At 31.8% G+C, this 20,956-nt stretch overlaps 1 protein-coding gene across 17 annotated transcripts in view; it reads left to right on the top strand.

Moving 5' to 3' along the window:
- The window catches only part of Tmem135 (transmembrane protein 135), a 261,641-nt gene that overhangs the window by 105,813 nt on the left and 134,872 nt on the right, over positions 1 to 20,956 (top strand). For 12 of the 17 annotated variants that reach the window (XM_048787924.1, XM_048787939.1, XM_048787930.1 and 9 more), the window contains one exon: positions 7,455 to 7,520. The exons of 2 other annotated variants lie outside the window; for them this stretch is intronic. In XM_048787924.1, the coding sequence (XP_048643881.1) occupies positions 7,455 to 7,520 (66 nt within the window). Of the gene's footprint in view, positions 1 to 3,137; positions 3,244 to 7,454; positions 7,521 to 20,956 lie in introns of all 17 variants that reach the window. 3 more of the 17 variants (XM_048787934.1, XM_048787935.1, XM_048787936.1) reach the window with 1 other exon arrangement.

Here is a 20,956-nt window from a genome sequence, read left to right as displayed (position 1 = left end):
CCCTCCCCTCCCCTCCTCTCTCTCTACCCCCTCCACTGTATAACCCTGAGGGTCTCCTTCCATTACCATGCAATTTCCCTTCTCTCTCCCTTTCCCTCCCACCTCTCATCCCTGTTAAATGTTAATCTTCTTCTCCTGCTCTTCGTCCCTACTCTGATCTTAGTTACTCTCCTTATATCAAAGAAGACATATGCCAAAATTCTTGACAGGACAACCAGAAAACTAGAAAACACATATTATTTCAAGAAGATTAATTTAGCAAAGGTATTCAGAAATCATGCAAAACTTTATTTCCCAGCTGTTAATCTTGGCCAGAGGAGAAAATAATTTAAATAGTAATATTTGTAAGTACCAGCTGTTTTCCTTCTTTATGGTAACAAAAATATAAAATAGGAAATTGAATATTAGGCTATCTGCTTCTCATAAAAGTAGTAATACATGAAACTAATCTAATAATATGCCTTTAGAATACACAAATTCATTAGCATAGCAACCAAGACCTTTGTAAAGTCTCTGAACAATTTTCACTCTCTTTTTTTCCTCCAGGCATCTGTCTACAGCCCAACTGTTTTCTGTCTCCCCAATTCCTCTTCATAACCTCAGAGTAACTGTAGCAACACTTCTGAGAGAAATTTATTTTTCTAGTGAGAAATTAGGGAAGAGGGGCCTGGGCCCATACAAGCCAGAAAATATGGACAGATGAATCCCTTGTGGCTGGTGTTTTTGTCTTTCTTTTTCCTCTTACCCAGTTACAATATGAAGCAACTACAGTGCAGGTAGTTAAAACTGGAAAATGAATTGTACTTTTTTCTGGATCAAAGGAATATGGGAAAGGGCATCTGAGGTTCTAACAGGAAAGGAAGGATTCCCATTATTTTTCCCTTTCTCTTTTCTCTAATCAGTTTGTTTCAAAGATATGTACCCATGAAATGGCTGCAGTTGTGACAGCAAGGAAAGCAATCGAACTCTAGGAGAAACCCTATCTTTCTGTCCAGAGGACCAGAAAAAAGAGGTCCAGTGAACCAGATAATATGGGGATAATCCTAGAAAGGAAGAACCAGAAAAAGAGATCTCGTAATTAAATCTTATTTGAACTGGTACAAACAAGTACAGGGTTCATCTCTAATTGGCATGTGCATGGGATATATTCAAGCATTAAGGCAACAGCTTTGAGAGCAAAACTGCAATTTAAACTACCACCTAAGTCCTAGAATGACCAATGAGTCATTCTGAGAATGATTCAGAATGACATGGAATAGTCCCAAAGCAGAACAGAAAACAAAACTGACACTGAAACTGCTGCCCACTGAAGGCCAGACAGAACTTGAAAACCAAACCTAACCAGGTGATTGCTTATTTAAAAAAAAAAATCGAAATTTACCAGGACACAGAGTCTCACAACATGATACCACAATGTCCATAATAATTCTATAATCACTCTATCTGCAAAGAACAAACAATAAAAGTGGCTACTTCTCAAGAGTAAGAATTAGGTATGCAATGAAGCACCTATTATAAGTGTATTTCATGAGATAAAGTAAACATGTTTACGTAATAATGGAAAGAAAATAGCAGAGAAATAGAAAACTATTTTAAAGTGGAAATTTTGTAACTAAAAAATAAATGATCTGAAATTAAAATTTTCAGTGGATGCACTCAATAGCAGAATGGACATAAAAGAAGAATATCCATTCTTCCTAACACAGAGAAAAAAAAAAAAAAGAACTGTGACCCAGAGACTTTTGGGGGAATAGCAAAAGATCTAATATTTGTATTGTTAGAGATGCAGAGAGAGAGAGAGAGAGAGAGAGAGAGAGAGAAACAGGTCAATACAAGGAAAACATTTGAAGAAATAATGACTGAAAATTTTACAGATTTGGCTGACTAATACATATTTCCTGATTCAAGACATTTAGTGAACCCCAAGTTAGATATGCTCAAAGAAAAAATCATATCCATACACATCATCAAAAATGCTTAAATCCAAATATCAAGGAAAAAATTGAAAGCATCTAGTATGTGCATGCACACACACACTATGCAGATAATAGACCAGTATGGTTAGATGGATTTGAATATTTATTTCAAAGTAAAAAATTATAATTTCTTCATCCCAAATGAGAAACTGACACTTGGAGAGATCCCTTATGCTGAGAGACAGCAGTTCACATTGCCATACATTCATTGTAAAAGAAATGGCAGGATCAAAGATCAGAAAAGCAAAGATTTCAGGCTAACTTTAGCTTGCTACCTGTTTTTATAAATAAAGTATTATTGGCACACCACCATTCTCATTTGCTTACCTATTGTCTGTAGCTGCTTTCAAACTACAAAAGTAGAATTAAATGGTTGAAAGAGACTGTATGGCTTGCATAGCCATATAGTCAGATATTTATTACTATGTGACACTTTAGGAAAGGAATGTGCTCTGACCACTGCTTTAATTTAATGCAAATACATAATACAGTAAATACTAGGTATGCATTTGTCAAGATAATCCATTGTAAATATGTAGAACTTTTTTCTTGTTGTTTACTTATTTTTTTTCCAGCAATAACTTAGCAAATACAACTTATAGCTCTATTGGTAATTCTGGTAGATGGTTTCCTACTACACATTGATTACCTCTAATCCAAAATTTCCAAATCCAAAATGCTCCAAAATTCAAAACTTTTTGGGTACCAACATAATGTCACAAGTGAAAAATTCCACACCTGTCTCCTGGGATAAGTTGCAGTCAAAACACAAGTGCACAAAGAATATTGCATAAAATTAACTTTAGACTATGTATATAAAATTCATATGAAACATAAATGAGTTTTGTGTTTAGATTTGGGTCACATCCCTAAGATAACTCATTATGTATATGCAAATACTCCAAAATCTGAAAAAAAAAAAATCCTGTTTGAATATGTGTGTCTCCGAAAAGCTTCTGTATTAATGCAGGATTGTGAAGTGATTAGATTGTGAGGGCTATAACCTAATCAGTTCATCCTAGTTTGAATAGACAGATTGGATGATAACTGTAGATTGGGTGTGGTTGAAGGAGGTAGGTCAATGAGGGTGTTCCCTGGAAGGGTTGTTCTTCCTGCTGCCTCTTACTCTTCACCCTGCTCTCTGCTTCCTGACCCTACCAGGAGCTGAGCAGCCTTTCTTCATTGGGCCCTTCTTCCATGATATGCTGCCTCATCTTGGTCCCAGAACAATGAAGTTGGTCATCTGCCCACTGAGACTTCTAAAATGGTGAATCCCTAATGACTTTTCCTCTTCTAAGCTGCTTTTGTGAGGTTTTGGTCATAGTAATGCAAAAGCATACTAAAACAATCCCCCAAACACTGCTTCCAAGCATCTGGGATAAGGGGTATTTTGTTTTGTTTTCCTTAAGTTTTTACCATGTGCATGTAGTACCTCTATCATTTTTAAGAGAAATTTATCAGAAATATCTGGTTACCTTGAGGTTATGAAGTCCTCCCACAGAAAACTAAACATTAAAAACAATAAAGTATTAGAAACAATATTGGAGAAACAATGACAAGCAAGCAAGACTTAGAGTAAATTCCCTTTATCTGTGGTTTCAAGTTCATCAACCAGGGTCCAAAAATATTAAATGAAAAATTCTAAAAATAAACAATTCATAAATTTTAAGTAACTTTATATAGTATTTTATTATAATTCTTATATTCTATTATTGTCATTAATCTCTTACTTTGCCTAATTTATAAATTAAACTTTATCATAGGTATTTATACATAGGAAAACATAGTATATATAGGGTTTGGTATTGTACACAGTTTTAGGCATCTACTGGGGGTCTTGGCTAAAAGGATACTACTGAATGTATATTGTGAAACACTAGAAAATAAAGCAAAAGGAAAATATTTTAGAGATTGTTACTGTTTTCATCTTGGTATATATCTTTCCAGATCTTTTTTTTTTTTTTTTAACATATACACAAGCATCCAGTTTAGAACTTTATACTTATTACAATCTAGGTTTTATATCTCTTAGGTCTCTTTTCTCTAATACTGTTTTTAAGAGAAGTTTCTTTTGATTACTTTTTTTTTTTTCTGTTCAGTGCTGGGAATTGAGCTCGGGGCCTTGCACATGCTAGGCAAATGTTCTACCCATGAGCTATATACCCAAGCCCCAGTAACCTGTTTTTAAACAGACCTGTAGGCAATTTTTCCCTGTGCCTCTGATATAGAGAATATTGAAGGAATATTTTTAGTATTTATCATCTTAGATGGAATAAAAAGGAAAGGATATTTCAATCAAGAATTTGTTGTTATTAAATTTACAGATGCTGAGATAGTGGGTATCTCACTGTTTTGACTCTTGTTAGTAGTAGTTTAGGTACAAGTTAATTAAAAGCAATCTCTTTATTGAGGTCAAAAGAAACTTGAACAGTTCGGTACTTTCCTATAGAAACAAAGGGCAGCTTAGCTGAATAGATAGAATACTAGGCTATAGTATTACTAGACTGAAACATTCTTAAAAATGTTGGTGGGAAGAGCTGATGAAATAATTTAGTTGGAAACAAAAGCGTTTTATTCTGCTGGAGAAGGTATGGAAAAAGAACTTGATTTTCATTTGCCTTTGTTTTTTGAGACATAAAAAAGAAAATAATTTGATTTGGTTTTGAAAAATTGTTGCATATTTTATCCTAAGTCCTTGCTGTGTCTTTCCCCCTTTCTTCCTCAGATATATAGAGTGGCCTGGGTTAGATGAGTATTATTAAAAATTGTATTATTAAATTTAAGTAGAGTTTAAAAAGAAACAAGAAGGTATAATATATAATTTTATATATACATATATAAATCATTAAGACTGGAATAAATGCAAATATATTAAAAGTTAAGTACTTTTCCCTTTAATTAAAATTTCTTTAAGTAGTTCTTTGGACATATAAGTTTACATATTTTAGTACAAATCTATCATAGAAATTCATTCATTTATAATTTGTTTTATGTTTGGGTATGTGATCTCTCAGTGTTATGTATTGGAGTTATATTGTGTGGTCTTCACAAACTTCAGCAGTTTTCCCTAAAAGTTTTTCTTATTTTCTAACCTAGCATATAGATACTAATGTACCCTCTTCTGTTCCCACCTTTATGTGAAATTTTGTGTAGGGATGTTTTAAAGATTGTAATCACTCAATTAAAAAATGTTAGAATTTTTTTTTTTTAAATTACACAGAGTGAAGTTGAAATAGAGGATTTACCTTTTCATCCATATCCTCTATAGTCTTGCTTACTTTCCCTTGACAGTTCCCAAATGGAAGCCCTCTAGTTTCTAATGTCATTAGCTATTTAGATTTGCACCAACAAAAATGTTTTTTTTTTTTTAAATTTTAGATAGATTTTAAGTACTATGTTCCATTTCCTTAAAATTTTCTTTTGCATCTGTTATATACTCTACCCTTTCCCTTAAGTCAGTGTTTCTGTTATTTTCAGAAGATTATTCTGTTTCCTAATTTAGAGAGGTAGAAGGAGAGGGAAAGGAATAGGAAGGACAGAAGAACTGGGAAGAGATCCAGAAGAACTTGCTGGAGGAGGAAGGAGACAGTTTAGCTATGTTTGTACCTTCTTCCTTCTAGTACAGCTTATAGATTGCTATGCATGCTCTTGATCCTATGTTCTTTAGGAAACTTTTCCTTCAGTATTAAGTCCCCTTCATATTTCTATAATTTTTTCAATCTTACTGACCACTAGTCTGTCATTAAAACTTGTTTAAATATCTTTAATGCTAAAAATATCCTGTTACCAATTTTCCGTCAACTCTGATTCTCTTTCTAACTGAAACTCAATTTCATTCCTTACTCAAATCTGGTTTTACATGCTTCAGTGAAAATCCAACTTCTAGTTTTATATATTTTAGTAAAAACTTTTCAAAGGAGTTTATTTATGACTTTTGATTTTTTTATCTTCTCATTCTCTTATGCACTGCTTTGTCGAGTATTCAACATCATTACAAAATTGGACACTGTTGGTCATTTCTTTGTTTTTTTTTTAAAAAATATTAATCACAGGTTTACATATAGTTCCAATAATCAAGTAGTAAGCCACAAAGATATTAGAAAAACAAGTTTTCTTCTCTACCTCTTCCAGTGCCTGAATTCTATAATGCAAAGGCACTACCTACAGCCTTTTACCTAATTTCTGTGCTATTTACTTACTGATATTGAAATTAACTTGCATGCACTGCTATTTTTGATTCAGTTTTACACATTATTGAAACTGTACTATAGAAGATAGGAATTTGATATTCCTTACACCCTGAATGAGGATGTTCACAATTTGGTAATACATAAATTTTAGATAATATAGTATTTAATGTTTACCACATTCTATTCAAACAATATAGTTCATAGCTGAGCTATGGCATAACTTTTTTTAACATTTTGCCCATAATTATAAAAAATTTCTATGTGAATTTTAGGATAGGCTTTCTTTTTCTGTGAAAAACATCAGGGATTGCATTGAATTTTTTTGAGGGTATTTGTAGAAACTTTACTTAAAGTAGATAAAAACTGGAAACAAACCACAGGTCTAATGTAGGTGAATGGATAAAAAAAATATAGAATGTCAATGCCATGGACTCCTACAGTAATAAGAAGGAAGAGTTTGTATATACAAAAAGCAATGGATGAGTATGAAAAACATTTTAGTAAAAGAAGCCAGGTGGAAAAGACCTCGTATTAGTTGATGTTGTGCATTGAATTTTGGTCACTTTAGACAGTATTGACATCTTGATAAGAAGTCTTCCAAATCAGGAGCACAAAATGTTTTTCTATTATTTATATGTTTAATTTTGCTCAGCAATGTTTTGTTGTTTTCAGTGGACAAGTTATTTTTTTTACCTCCATGGAAGGTTTTTCTTAAGTTTATATTTATGCTATTGTACGTGGAATTATTTTCTTAATTTTCTTTTCTGATTGCTTTTTATTAGCTTACAGAACTATTTGTGAGGTCATTTAATATGTACCATCACTTCATTCTGTATTTTAGTAGCAGAAAAGTGATTTGAACTGAATTCAAATGGCCACCAAAATTCAGAATAAATGATAATTTCTGAATTAAAAGCCAAATATTAAATTTTAATTTAGTTTTTGTTTTTAAAACTAAGGTTAAGCTTATCACAGTGAACTAATTTTCTAAGTCAAAGCTCTATATCTGGAGGAATGCCAGCATATCAAAATAATGTTTTTAAAAAACTATCCCTACGCCTGTCAAAATAACATTTTGAAACAGTTCAAGTTCTTTTAACAGTAAAAGATCATAGACATGATATTTCTGGTATATAATTTAGGATGTCTCTTATTTTTCCTTACTAATGTGTTAATACAAGTTGTTGAATATGTAATAGTATTGTTTTTTTTTTTTCCTTTTTGGGGTGGGTATACAGTAGTGTACAAATTATATACTTTAGCTTTTTTTTTTTTTTTCTATTCACAGGCTACAGAAACACTATTTAGAATGGGTGTGGCAAGAGGAGCCATCACAACATTAAGAAATGGAGAAGTAAGATGAGAATTTTGATATATAATTATTAGTTAATTCAGTTTAAAATTTTTAGAATATAAACTATGGTGAATTTTATGGTGCTTTGTGTAACAAATAGAGAAATATTTGTATAATATCAACAGTACTTAATACATGAATCTATTTTAGTTCACAGTTTATTGGAACTAGATCTTAGGTTGAAAATAAATTCCTGATTCTCTTAATTTTGGTTACTGATTGTTTTTACTCTTAAAAGAAAATGACACTTTCTAGGAAATAACTTATACAAATATTTATTTTTAATGAAAATAATCCCCTACCTTGTTATTCCTTCTATTTTATGTTATACAGAACTGATACTTATTTCTTAGGATAAAGTGATTTGAAATGTTGACATTTATCATAGGCTGAGAGAAGAAAGGTGAGAGAGAAATTTGCTTCTTTTTATTATTGAGGCTCAGTTAAGCTGTAAATTCTATTTATGTGACTTTTCTAAATGCCCCTATTAATTATTTAAAAAAATTTCTACCACCTGAAATAAATTTCTGTTCCAAAATTATTACCAGCTTCTCACTTTTTTTCTTTTTTGCTCCTTCCTTAAGACATATTTAGGTTGAGGTTTAATATTATGTTATGTTGCAGTGTTCCTTTTTATTCTGCTAGAGGATACATAATGATAAAATTTAGTGCTTTCTATTTTGGAATTAAGTTGTTACTTAATGTAATATTTATTATTCAATAACCTAAATACTTAATAGTGAAAGTGAGTGACTATCTAAGGAATTAAGTAGAATTGTATTACCACATGATTTTAAATTTGGTCAATATATATACTCATTAGCAACAAATGTGCCATCATTTGGAAAGTATTACTCCCTTAAGTATTTAATTTTATATTGGCAAATCACTTTGTTATAATTTTTAACTATATTTTGTACATTAACAAAGACTTAGTTGATGCCTTCTTATTTTCAATAAAGTGTATGATACTATTTCAAGGGAAAAAAATATCCTGGTAATAAGGTCAGATGTATTTGTCTGGCCAGAATGTCGGATAATGAGTCTCTGATTTTATTAACTGCTGTATGATGTTCAGTGAACTTTTGAACCTCATCATCTGTTATATGTAAGAACTTTGGGGATTAAATATATATAGTTTTATAAATAATCATATTGGATATGTCCTTATTTTGTTGAATGGAGAGGAAATAGTTAATATAATTGGTTTTTGATCCATTTCTTCCCCTGTTATTGGGTGTTGCTCCATGTGATCAACCTGGTATACATGTATTGATATTGGGAAAAGTATTTAAGCTCTCTCACCTTCAGTTTCTAAAATGAGTAAGGTATGCAGTTTTCCTTATGTTTTAACGCTCTGAAACTTGAATGTGTTATCACTATCTGCTAAATTTCACATATTAACACCTTGTAAATTGGAAGATTTCTAATAAGTATAATATTTTAGGGTTGATAGAATAATGTAGTTTAAAATGTACAGTGACTAGGGTAGGCCACTAATTAGTTTTAACTTAATAATATGACTTTGGGAAGTAGAATATTAAGACAAAACAGAACAAAGATATCATTGAATACACACAAACACACAAGAGGCATAAGTTTTTGGGAATGGTGGTCTAGGGTCTATGGAATAGATGATATGATTTATGCCTTTATAGGAGTATGCTCTCTGGTGGGGAAAATAATTCCATTGATAAACCTGTATTGTGAGCAAAGAATTTGGGAGAATGTGAACATACTCAAGTTTGGGTTGAGTCTGAAACTAGTGTTCCAGTTTCAGTTCCAGTTAGAGTATGCTATACTCTATCATCCAGTAAATAGAGAATTCATATGAGAGGAGGGGATAAACTTAAAGATTAACAATTTAATGTGTTATATAAAACTGAAACAGAAATCACTATATTTATCATATTGGAAAATTCTTAATATGCTAAGGGAGGAGAGTAGTATAATTAGTTTGTATGTCTTTGGGTTGCTACTGTGCTTTCCCAGTATTGCAAGATAATATTTGTTAAGCTAGTATTAATAGGTAATTTCATAATACTAATACTAGCTAGGGGGAATAAAGATTGGTATATTCAGCTTTGAATAAATTTGTTATCTGAATGATTATAATGAGCTTTGTACGTGTATCCTTCTCTGTGTTCTGTCTTTAACATTGCTTTTTATCTACATATTGAGCATTTCTGACTAGTTGTTAAAGAATTTTTGAGACTAGAAAACATTTTCCTCATCTTTGAAAATAAAAAGATAGTTTTTGAAGGACTTTGAAACTTACCATAAAAATTATAGTTCATCATAGGAAGTTTTAAGGTGTTGAGTGAAGGAGTGGGTACATTATCTTTTAAAATCTATATGATAACTGCAAAGGAGAAATAATGATCATCTTACAAGTTACATATTTTGCTTATGGTTAACCAGCTAAGAAATAGGAGAGCTAGGATTCATATCCCAGTCTCCAAAATCCATTCATTCCACAATATAATCTTCCTACACATAATTCACTTACTTAAGAATTTTCTAAGTAGTTCTATAGAATACCTAGAATATACATTATAGGCCTCAACAAAGGTTACTTACCTTCAATGTAACACGCCCCTCCCGCTTTCCTTTATAACTCTACAATAAGAAAAGTTACTTGTCCCCAAATGACCCTCCATAACTCCAAATATGCCCCTTTTTGTGTTCCTAGTCCTATATAATTGTCATTAGTGTGACTGTTGAAAATTATAGTTAAAATCTTTAAGATTTAAGTAATTAACAATGATTCTTTTAAATGTTCTCATCTTGAACAAGTTAAGCACCATTCTGTAGAAACTGAGTTGATTAATCTGCTTTGGCTCTATTAATTTTTTGAATTTTTAAAATTTCAGGCATAACAATTTTCGTTTACTCAAAAAACATTTAGTTTATATATGTGTATATTTGGGATTATATTTGGAATTTTAGAGCAATTCATGAATGGAAGGAGAAATAACTTCTTTTTATTTAGTAAGTACATTTTGAGCACTTCTACATTTCTGGCATTGTTTTATGTATCTGTTATCTGTTAGTAAAGGAAACTAACCAATATCACTGACCTTGGGGAATTTATAATAGAGTCTGTTAATAGCTTACTTTCTAGTTAGGGAAGAAAACAAAAGCATTCAAAGCAATTAGGAAGTAATTGTAGTTACAAAGCTTTAAAAGAAGGTATAAGCAAATATATGCTGTAAAAGTACAAGTAATTTACATAATGAAGGAAGGAAGAAGTTCTTAAAGTAGGGTTGTTAGTTCAGAAGATTTGTCAAAGAAGATACCTCTTAAACTGTGCCTTGAGCAATGGATGAGCCTTATGGAAGAAGAAGAGGTTAAAAAGCACTGGCAGCTACGAGAAGCAACACACAAAAGGGAATAGTTAGATTTATGGAGGGGCACTGGGGACAAGTAGCTTTTCTTATTGTAAGTTAAAAAGGAAAATGGGAGGAGGGTGTTAGGTTGAAGGTAAGTAAGGACCTATTATATATATTCTAGGAACATTGTAATTATTTACCTCATTTATACATCAAAGCAACTGTGCCTATAAAATATGGTGTTTTTTGGGGGGGTACCGGGGATTGAACTGAGTGGCACTCAACAACTGAGCCACATCCCCAGCCATTTTTAGTATTTTATTTAGAGACAGGGTCTCACTGTTGCTGAGGCTGGCTTTGAACTGTCGATCCTCCTATCTCAGTCTCCTGAGCTGCTGGGATTACAGCCTCCGCTCCTTCCCAGCTAAAATATTAATGGAAGAAATTGAAGAGGTCACATACAAAAATAGAAACATCTCATGTTCATGGTCTGCAGAAACCAATATTCTTAAAATCTCCATGCTATCCAAGACAATCCCAATCAAAATACAAGGGACATTCTTCACAGAACTAAAAAATGCAATCCTGATATTTGGATGGAACCAAAAGACGCTGAATAGCTGAAGTCATTTTGAGCAAAAGGAACAGAGCAGGAGGGATTACACAACCTGACTCCAAAATATACTACAAAGCTGTAGTAATCAAACAGCATGGTATTTGTGTAAAAACTGACACATAGACCAGTGGAACAGAATAAAGATCCTAGAGGCTAACTCACAGATCTATAGCCAACTGATTTTTCACAAAGATGTTTAAGAACATGCATTTTTTTTCAGTAAATGGTGCTGGAATAATTGGGTATCCACATATACAAGAATGGAACTAGAGTGCTATTCATCACCAGTTACAAAATGCAACTAAATATGGACCAAAGATTTAAATATTAGTCCTGAAACTGTGCAATTATAGGGAGAATACTTTAGGTCATTTGAATGGGTTAGGAATTTTTGGAAGAGATCCCCAAAGCACAGAAAATGAATCGGATTACATTAAACTAAAAAACTTTCACACAACAATGGAAATAATTGTCTGGGCAAAGGAGCAATGTACAGAATGAGAGAAAATGTTAGCAAACTATATTTATGATAAGAGATTAATATTTAGAACATAAGAATATATAAGGAACCCCCCCAAACTCATTAGCAAAAATAAAACACTTAACAAAAAACACAAGTAACATGATCTAACAATGAGCAATAGACATTTCTCAAAAGAAGGCACACAAGTGGATAATAAATACATGAGAAAATGCTCAGTATTACTCATCATCAGGGGAATGCAGATCAAAACTGTAATGAGATATTACCCTTCTCCAGTAGAATGGTTATTATCAAAAAGACAGAAGATAACAAGTGCTGGTGAGGATGTACAAAACAGGGAATTTACACTATTGATGGGAATGTAAGTTAGCACAACCATTATGGAACATAGTATTGGAAGTTCTTTCACTAAGTAAAAATAAAACCGCCATATGCTCTAGCATTTCCACTATGGAATATATATCTAAAGGAAATGAAATCATAGAGACATCTGTACTTCCATGTTTATTGCAACACTTTTTACAATAGTCAAGAAATGGGAACAACCTAAGTGCCCACCAGGTGATTAATGGATAAACAAAATGTGGCGTATATACACAAAGAAATACTGTATAGCCATAAAAATGATATCTTGTCATTTGTGACAGCAAGGACAGAACTGGAGCTCATTAAGTGAAATAAACCAGGCATAGAAAGACAAGTGCTTTCACGTACTACATGATCTCATTTATATGTGAGTCTCAAAAATTTGATCTTATAGAAATAGAGTAGAATGGTGTTCACTAGAGGCTGGGGAGAAGAATGGGGACAGATTGATCAAAAGGTACTAAATTACAGTTAGATAGGAATAAGAAATTCTGGGGTGCCATTGTACAGTGGGGGAGACTATAGATCACATGAATGTACTCTATATTTCAAAAAGCTATAAGAAAGTATTTTGAAAGTTTTCACAGTAAAGAAATGATAAATGATTCAGCATATATATATATTAAAACATCACATGGTTCTCCATGAATATGTATAATTTTTATGTATCAAGTAAAATAGATTTGATTAAAAAACAACTTTCCGTTTCAGTACTCATCGCTAGTTTTTTGAAAGGAAAGTTTATGCATTAAAAAAGTGTGGTGTTTATACATTTTGTTTTTTGGAGAATTTTCTATACGAATTCTTAGGGTATTAAGCTTATAGGAGGAGAATAAAAAATTAATACTCTATCTACCTCCCAACTATAGTAGAAAGAATACCAGTCTGCCTGTGAGTAGATCTGGGTTCTCTTCCTGGCTTTACCCAGCTGTGTCTGAGGTCATTTACTTAACTCCTCACAGCTTCAGATTCACACTTTAGAATTTTCTGTAATTAGATCTTTGGTTTGTTTATTGTATCTAACAGGAAGAAAATATTAAGATAATTTAGATATGCCCATTGACATTGAAGCATGCTTTGTTAACTTGATTATCTTCCTTCCATATATGTAAGGAAAGAAGAAAAATAATCTGACCATTCTAGAATGGTAGTTTATATGTTGACAAACTGTATAATTATCTATTAGAATTTAAGTTATAAATGTTACAATGTTGTTTCTTCTCAAGGAGGAGCTCAAATTTTTTAAACCAAAGGTTATGGGAAAAATGAATAACATTCAGAGAAGGATCTTGACAGACAAGATGAGAAATATTAAAGTCTATGGAGTATTTATAACAAGCAATATATATGCAAAGAAGTACCAAACCTTGGCCTGTAATGCAGAAGGGATAAAATGCGTTTTGATAAGAGAACATAAACTTTGAGATAACTGAAGCTGCTTGCTATCAGTGGATGATGAAACATTAGAAGAGGTTTCAAGAAGGTTGTGCAATTGCTTGTTATCTTGTTCATGAAAAAAAAAGTATTTCTTTTAGTTGTCAATCTACATAATATAGATACTTAGCTGCCCAACTCAGGAGTCTGGTCTAAGTTACATGGTGATATTTTATTCAGTTCTTCAATTTTATGAATCAAAACAACATTTTATTTTGGCAGATACTTTAAAATTTACAATTTTTACAATCCTTGTTAAAATTTTATAATCCATTTCAGAATTACATATAAAACATTGAACTCTAGAACTTGTATTTTATTCTTGCAGGAATATTTTATCTTTACCACTAAATTGGCTCTAAATTGCTTATCATTTTTTTTTTTTGTACTGCTGATGAATAGAGTTTATTTTAAAAATTTTTTAGTGGGTTGGGGTTGTGGCTCAGTGGTAGAGTGCTTGCCTAGCATGCATGAGGCACTGGGTTCGATCCTCAACACACATAAAAATAAAATAAAAATATTGTGTCCACCTAAATCTAAAAAATAAATATTAAAAAAAATTTTTAGTGTAGACACAGAAGGCCAAGGGCCAAACTGAGATTTTTAAAGACTATCAAAACTTCTGTTTAAGTTTGGTGACCATGTTTATATCAACGTTGTGCCTTTCTGTACTTAAATAATTATCATTTTTGTTTGTTTACTTATTTTATTTTTGATATGGGGTTTTTCTACGTTGCCCAGGCTGTCCTAGATATTCATGGCTCAGTGGTCCTCCTGCCTTAGCTTCCTGGGCTATAACTAGAAATTGACTAGTCACCAGGCTGAGCTCTATCATTTGAAATACCTTTATAATAGTAACTCTGCTTTTGATTTAAATACAAAAATAGGTATCCCATGATTTTGTCCTTAAACAAAACAAACAATATCTGGACAATATCTGCCTAACTATAGAACACTTAGGTTTTATTTTTCAAAAATTGGAAGGGTTCTAAGATAATATCAGTTTGTTTTGATCCTAATAAAAAGAGCTTTAGGCCAGGAAAGTAATCATTTCCACATGGGTTAGGCCAGTTCCAACTACCTCCCCTAAATTTTCACTTGCATACATTGGTTACATAGCCAAATGTGGTCGTATACATTAGAAAGTACAGGCCTTTTTAAAAAAAATTTGAGTCTTTGGATATATAAAAAACATTTCTTTGTACAAAGCACACCAAAAGAATTTTGTCTTTAGCATTAGAGTGAGTTCAGCACCAAGTAATTTAAACTCTTTGAATTATCAAAGAAATTTAACTTTATAACATATTTGTATATCCAGATACAGTTTTTACTACTTTGTTTATACATCATCTTAAATTTTTTTATTTTTATTGACTCTTGCCTGTGTTTAAGAGGTAAGCTTGCTGTATAGTGGCAAATATTGTGTGAAGAGGTTCAATAAGGATGTGATAGGCGAGAAAGGAAAATATTTATATTTAATGATAAAGAGATGTCATTAATTTCAAACAGGAGATTATATAAATCTGCACATACCCTAGAAATGAAGAGGCCTGAAGCCTGTGGGAACCATTATCTACGTAGCTTGAAGAGTAGTGCCATTTGAAAAAAAAATCTCATTTAGTGATTTTTGCTGTATTGGTTTCAATAATGGTTAGAATTGAAGTCAGATTATTATGGGTTGGGAAGTTGATGAGGGGGTGATGAAGATGAATAGGTTTCATGCACTCCCCTTTTTTCAGGTCAGTAATGCAAGGGAAATATTAAGGGACAATAATAAGAGGGAGAGCTCATAAGGGACCATAATAAGAGGGAGAGCTCAAGGTGATAAAACAAAGGATCCCAAACAATAATTCTCTTCTTTCCTTCTTTTCTTTCTTTATGGTTTTAAATGTCCCCATAGCTATTATTGAAAGCTCATTTGGCCTTAATGTAATCTACATAATAGTAATTTTGTTATTATTTACAATAATGGTTTATAAGACTATCAATTCAAAAAATATTTAAAACAAGAACCACAATTGATTTTGAGGTCCTTAAATCTAATCAGGGTATATAGGGCATTGTCTCACTCCTAGATTGCTCCAAGTTAAATCACTGTGCCATCATTCCCCCTTTCTTTTTAAGATCTTTTTCATAAATTATAAATGTGAATATAATTCATCCTATATGTGTGGTATTTGTAATCTCATGTAACAGTGCTAATTTTGATAGAGTTCTTCCCTGTATTTAAAGGAATAGTCTCATGACAATTGAAACTATTCAGTTTTTCAGTATTGCAATGTTTAATAAATATTTGTTCATAGTGAGAGTATAGAATGAAGAAATATATGATTATTATAACTTTTTAAATACATTCTATAATCTTGAAACTTACTGATTAGATCTTCAGACAGTTTTATTGAGATATTACATACCATAATCCCTCATTGAAAATGTATGACTCAGTGATATTTTTAGTATACTTATGGAATTGCACAACCATCATCAAGTACAGTTTTAGAATATATCTATCATCCTAAAAACTATCTATTTCTACTCCCAACCTCAGGTAAATACTAATCTTTTTGTTTATTGTTCCATTTCCACTCCTTGGGGGATAGTAACTATCCAGAGATAGCATCAAACTCTGCAAGTTTAAGGACCTGACCTTCTATGTGGTGGCTGTCATCCTGAGTTACCATCACCATGAAGCATTCCATTAGCATAATTTAGGAAATTTCAAGGGTTTTTGAAGCTCTGTGGAAGGAATCAGGGATAAAATCCAAATATATTCTTTTATCTATGACCTTGCTTTTCCTGAAAATTTCATATATATGGGATTATATAATATATGTGTCTGACCTTCTTTTTGTGTCTGACATCCTTCCTTAGTATATGAGGTTTTTGTGATCCCATTTGTATTATGGTCATTTTCTTTCCTTAACAGGAAACATTTGAATGGAACATTTTGTTTATTATTTAGCAGTTAATGGACATATGCAGCTTCTAGTTTTCAATTATAAATAATACTACTGTACTAATTTGTAAAGAAGTCTTTGTGTTGACCCATATTTTAATTTCTCTTAGGTTGATATTTAAGAATAGAATTTTATGTCTGTCATTTGAGTAAGTTTTACACAAAAAGTAACTGTTCCATTTTATATACCCAATGGCAATATATGAGGAGTCAAGTCTGTCAATGTTATTACCAACATTTGGTATGATCAATCTTTTTGATTATAGCTATTCTAGAAATTTGTAGTGGGATTTCATTGTGGTTTATAACTTTCATCTTCCCAATGACTAATGATGTTTGGTCTATTTTCATAGTGCTTATTTTTCATTCACATATATTTTATGAAATGCCTCTTAAGATGTTTTGCTCACTTTTTTTCATTGGATTCATTGTCCTGAGTTGTAGGAGTTAATTGTTTGTTTTTACTTTTAACTCAAGATGCAATGTGTTATTATATAAAAGATTCAAAAATATTTTCTTCAGTTTGTAGCATATCCATTTTCTAAATAGTGCTTTTTAAAGAGAAAAAAATTAAAATCTTGGTGAAAGATCCATTCTTTATTTTCTAAAAATAGACTATATTTTTGGTACCATATCCAAAATTTTACCTAATCCAAGATCACAAAAACTTTGTCCTATATTTTTTCTAAAAGTTTTATAATATTTGGTTTTTCATTTAGTTTGTGATCTATTTTGAATTTATTTTTAAATATGATGGGAAGTAAAAGTGCAAGTTCATTATTATGCTTTTGTTGTTGTTTTTTGTGCATAGACATCCAGTTGTACCAGTAGCATTTGTTGAAAACCTATTCATTGCCCCATGGATTGCCTTGGTATCCTTGCCAAAAATCAATTGACTGTAAATGGAATTTTTGTGATTCTTACACTGTGAAGATGGAGGAAGCATAGTTCATCCTCCTCTTCCTTGGATTACAACCAAAAATCCTGGTGATTTTTAGATAGATGACTGCTATCTGAGCAATTATAATTGGAGAATTAGGAGGGAGATGAAAACTGGTGGGGGCAACTGGTACTGGCATACCACTCTTCCCTGCTTATTTTATCTCCTAGCTTGGATTCCAGGTCATACCCTGTTCTTGGTCTGCAAAATTGAATTCAAGGAGAAAAATCTCCAAGAGAAATTCTTTCTTTCTCTGTTTATGGTCAGAGGACTAGAAAGAAGGGCCCCTATATGAAGGAGATTGTATGGAGAATCACTGTTCTGTTTTGTATTTTTGTTTCTTTGTTTTATTCTTCTGGTGGGACACTAATCATGGGGTTGTCCTCTTGCAGTGGTGGTGGTGGTGGCAATGCAGAAAACGAAAAATCTGAAAAGTAGTCTTTTACTTTGATCAGAGAAACTGGAAAAGGGAATCTGTGTAGTTGAAAGAATGTGAGGAGATGATCTGTTACTTTTTACTTTCTTTCTCCCCCTACCACTTGAGGCAGATATAGTTGCAGGAAATTTGTGGACAGCATGAGGATTCAAAATGCCAGTTTTGTGGGTAGAAAATCTAGAAAAGGGTCTAGGAGACAAAAAGAGTATGGGAAAAATTGTGGAGAGGAAGGTGGTAGAGAAAAGATAATTAAATCTATCTGTAAAGTACCAGACTCATTCCTGAGTTGAGCACAAATGGAACTTATTCATCCCTTCCTTTAGGGCTTGGGAACTAAACAACTGTGTAGATCACTGCCTTTGCCCTAGACTTGGGTTATGCTTTTAAAAGGCATAACCAATAAATCATAGGTGTCCACTCTTTCCTCTAATATTCCAGCCTGTACTCATGACCTTCTTTACACTTCTATTCTAGGAATTCTAGGCAATTTCAGATATTTTGTAATCATCAGAAATATATTAAGAGTGGTACAGTGATGAGGATAGCAGACACAACATCTTGTTATGGGTAGCATCTCTCTTGTAACATTTGTTTGAGAAACATTTTTTAGGTCTAAGAAGTATGTATTCTGAAACTGCTGTTTAATAGATTTTTTTGAATGACTCTAATAATTTTATGATGAGTTTGCACAGTAAGTCACAAAAGGCTACACATACATATGTTATACTATTTAGAAATATTATGACTGAAGTCTTTTTCTTAGACTTGGAATTATGGGAAGATATACCATTTTAGATAGCCAGAGGGTGGAGGCATTTTAATTCACATATCATGGAGTCCCTAGGATGGTTCCATGTAAAATAGATTTTAAAAAATCACTTATAAAGGCTAAAGAAAGAGCAGCAGAAACAAAATCAGCATTTTAAAAAATTAGTTGTGCAGAACAAGACACTGCTACTGTCTTGAATCTACTGATTTTCAAGAGAAATGTCTTGCAAAAACATCAAACTCTTTATTTTATAATCTAATTAAATAGGACCAAAGTTGGTTTACTTCTCAATTTTTTTCTTTCTTGCTTACAAATATGCTCTAGATTTCAAAGCTTTCAGTAGTCTCCGAAAAACATAATCACCATCTTTGTGAAGTACTGTCTACCTAATTCTAGTTTATCTTTAGCTGTTATATGTGAGGAATATTGTAGTTATTACCATGGAAAATAGCATACTAGTGCCATATGAAAATAAGAAAAGGGAAGTAGAAGTGGTGGTAGTAGTGAGGAGGGAGAAATTTTAATAAGAACCAAGCAACCCTTTTTTTTAGCATATTTTTCTTTTACTTTTTTTTTCATGATCAAGTAGAATTTTTCTAGTTATCAAGGATGGCATATATTAAAAAAAAAAACAACATTCTTTACCACATTAAGAGAAAAAAAAACCCCAAAGATCTTGCTATACACAGAAAATTATTTGATGAAATTGATTCTAGTTTTTTCTTTTTTGATGATGGTTTTGTAATTAGAAAGTTTGAAACTTCCAAAATACTTGAAAATCTTTCAGAATTTTTTTAAGGTAACTATTTGTAGGCTTTTTTTTTGCAATCACTGTAAGGCAGGTTTACCTTAAAGCAGCAGCAACAACAATGTTGAAGAACTAGGTAAACAATTTAGAATGAACTTTAAGAAGGATAACATTAAGGAGTTTACTGAAGGTAACAGGCATGCCACAATCAGAACAGATCTTTAGAGAATGATCTGAGAAAAGTAGCAGCAGATACATGTCCTTGATTTTTTTTTTTGGTATAGGTTGTACATACAAATTATTTATTATATCTGTGATAGATATTTCATCTTATTTTTTTATTCATACATACTTAAATTGAAAAATTTATAAGGAAGTCATTTCTTCATTTGGTATATTAGGAGTTTGCTGATAATATGTATTTGTGTTGTTGATAATATGCATTTACATGTTAATGTAACTCCATTATTTTAATTTAATTTGATTAATTATACTAAACTTCACTGATTTATGATACTTTTTTGAATTTTTACATACCATCTAAAATCACAGTATGGCCTGTTAAAAGAGCTCTTTACTCTCTCAGTAATAAGTATTTAAAAAACAAACTTTTTTTTTCTTGGCCAGACAACAAATGTTTTTAAATAAAAATTATCCTGGCTCTCTAAAATTTTACTAATCTTCAATAATTTTACTTCTCTTGTTCTGTATAAATAGGTGACATATCAGTTCATTTGAAACCAGGCTGACAGTATGTTATTTGCCAATAAAATAGGTTTTGTTATATCAAATATTTTCTTTCTGTCCTTGCTTCTATATTATATGGACCTTTTCCTTTAAAAAAATTTATCAGTTTCCACAGTGAGTATAGATATATATCTATCATCATATTATATTCAGTAAAAACCAAACAATGTAAGGGATGAAATTCCTTCAGTATTAAGAGCATTTAGTTGAATATTATATCAGTTTAAAAACTGACCTACTCCTTGCAAGGACCATTCTAGCCACAAAAAGGGGCATAAAGAAAAAAAAAAAAGACAGAAGAAGAAACTATTCAATTCTTAAAAAAAAACTGACCTACTTTGCATATGCAAACATGATTGGATTAAAGTCTTAAAGTTCTGCAGTTTTAAGCTATTTTTTAAAAATTTTTTTATTGTTGGCCTTTCAAAACATTACATAGTTCTTGATATATCATATTTCACACTTTGATTCAAGTGGGTTATGAGCTCCCATTTTTACCCCATATACAGATTGCAGAATCACATCAGTTACACATCCATTGATTTACATATTGCCATACTAGTGTCTGTTGTGTTCTGCTGCCTTTCCTATCCTCTACTATCCCCCCT

This window comes from Marmota marmota, unplaced genomic scaffold (assembly GCF_001458135.2).
Source record: "Marmota marmota marmota unplaced genomic scaffold, marMar, whole genome shotgun sequence".
Classification (NCBI taxonomy): Eukaryota; Metazoa; Chordata; class Mammalia; order Rodentia; family Sciuridae; genus Marmota; species Marmota marmota.
The sequence above is the reverse complement of the archived record's forward strand: the minus strand, read 5'-3'. Positions and strand labels throughout refer to the sequence as shown.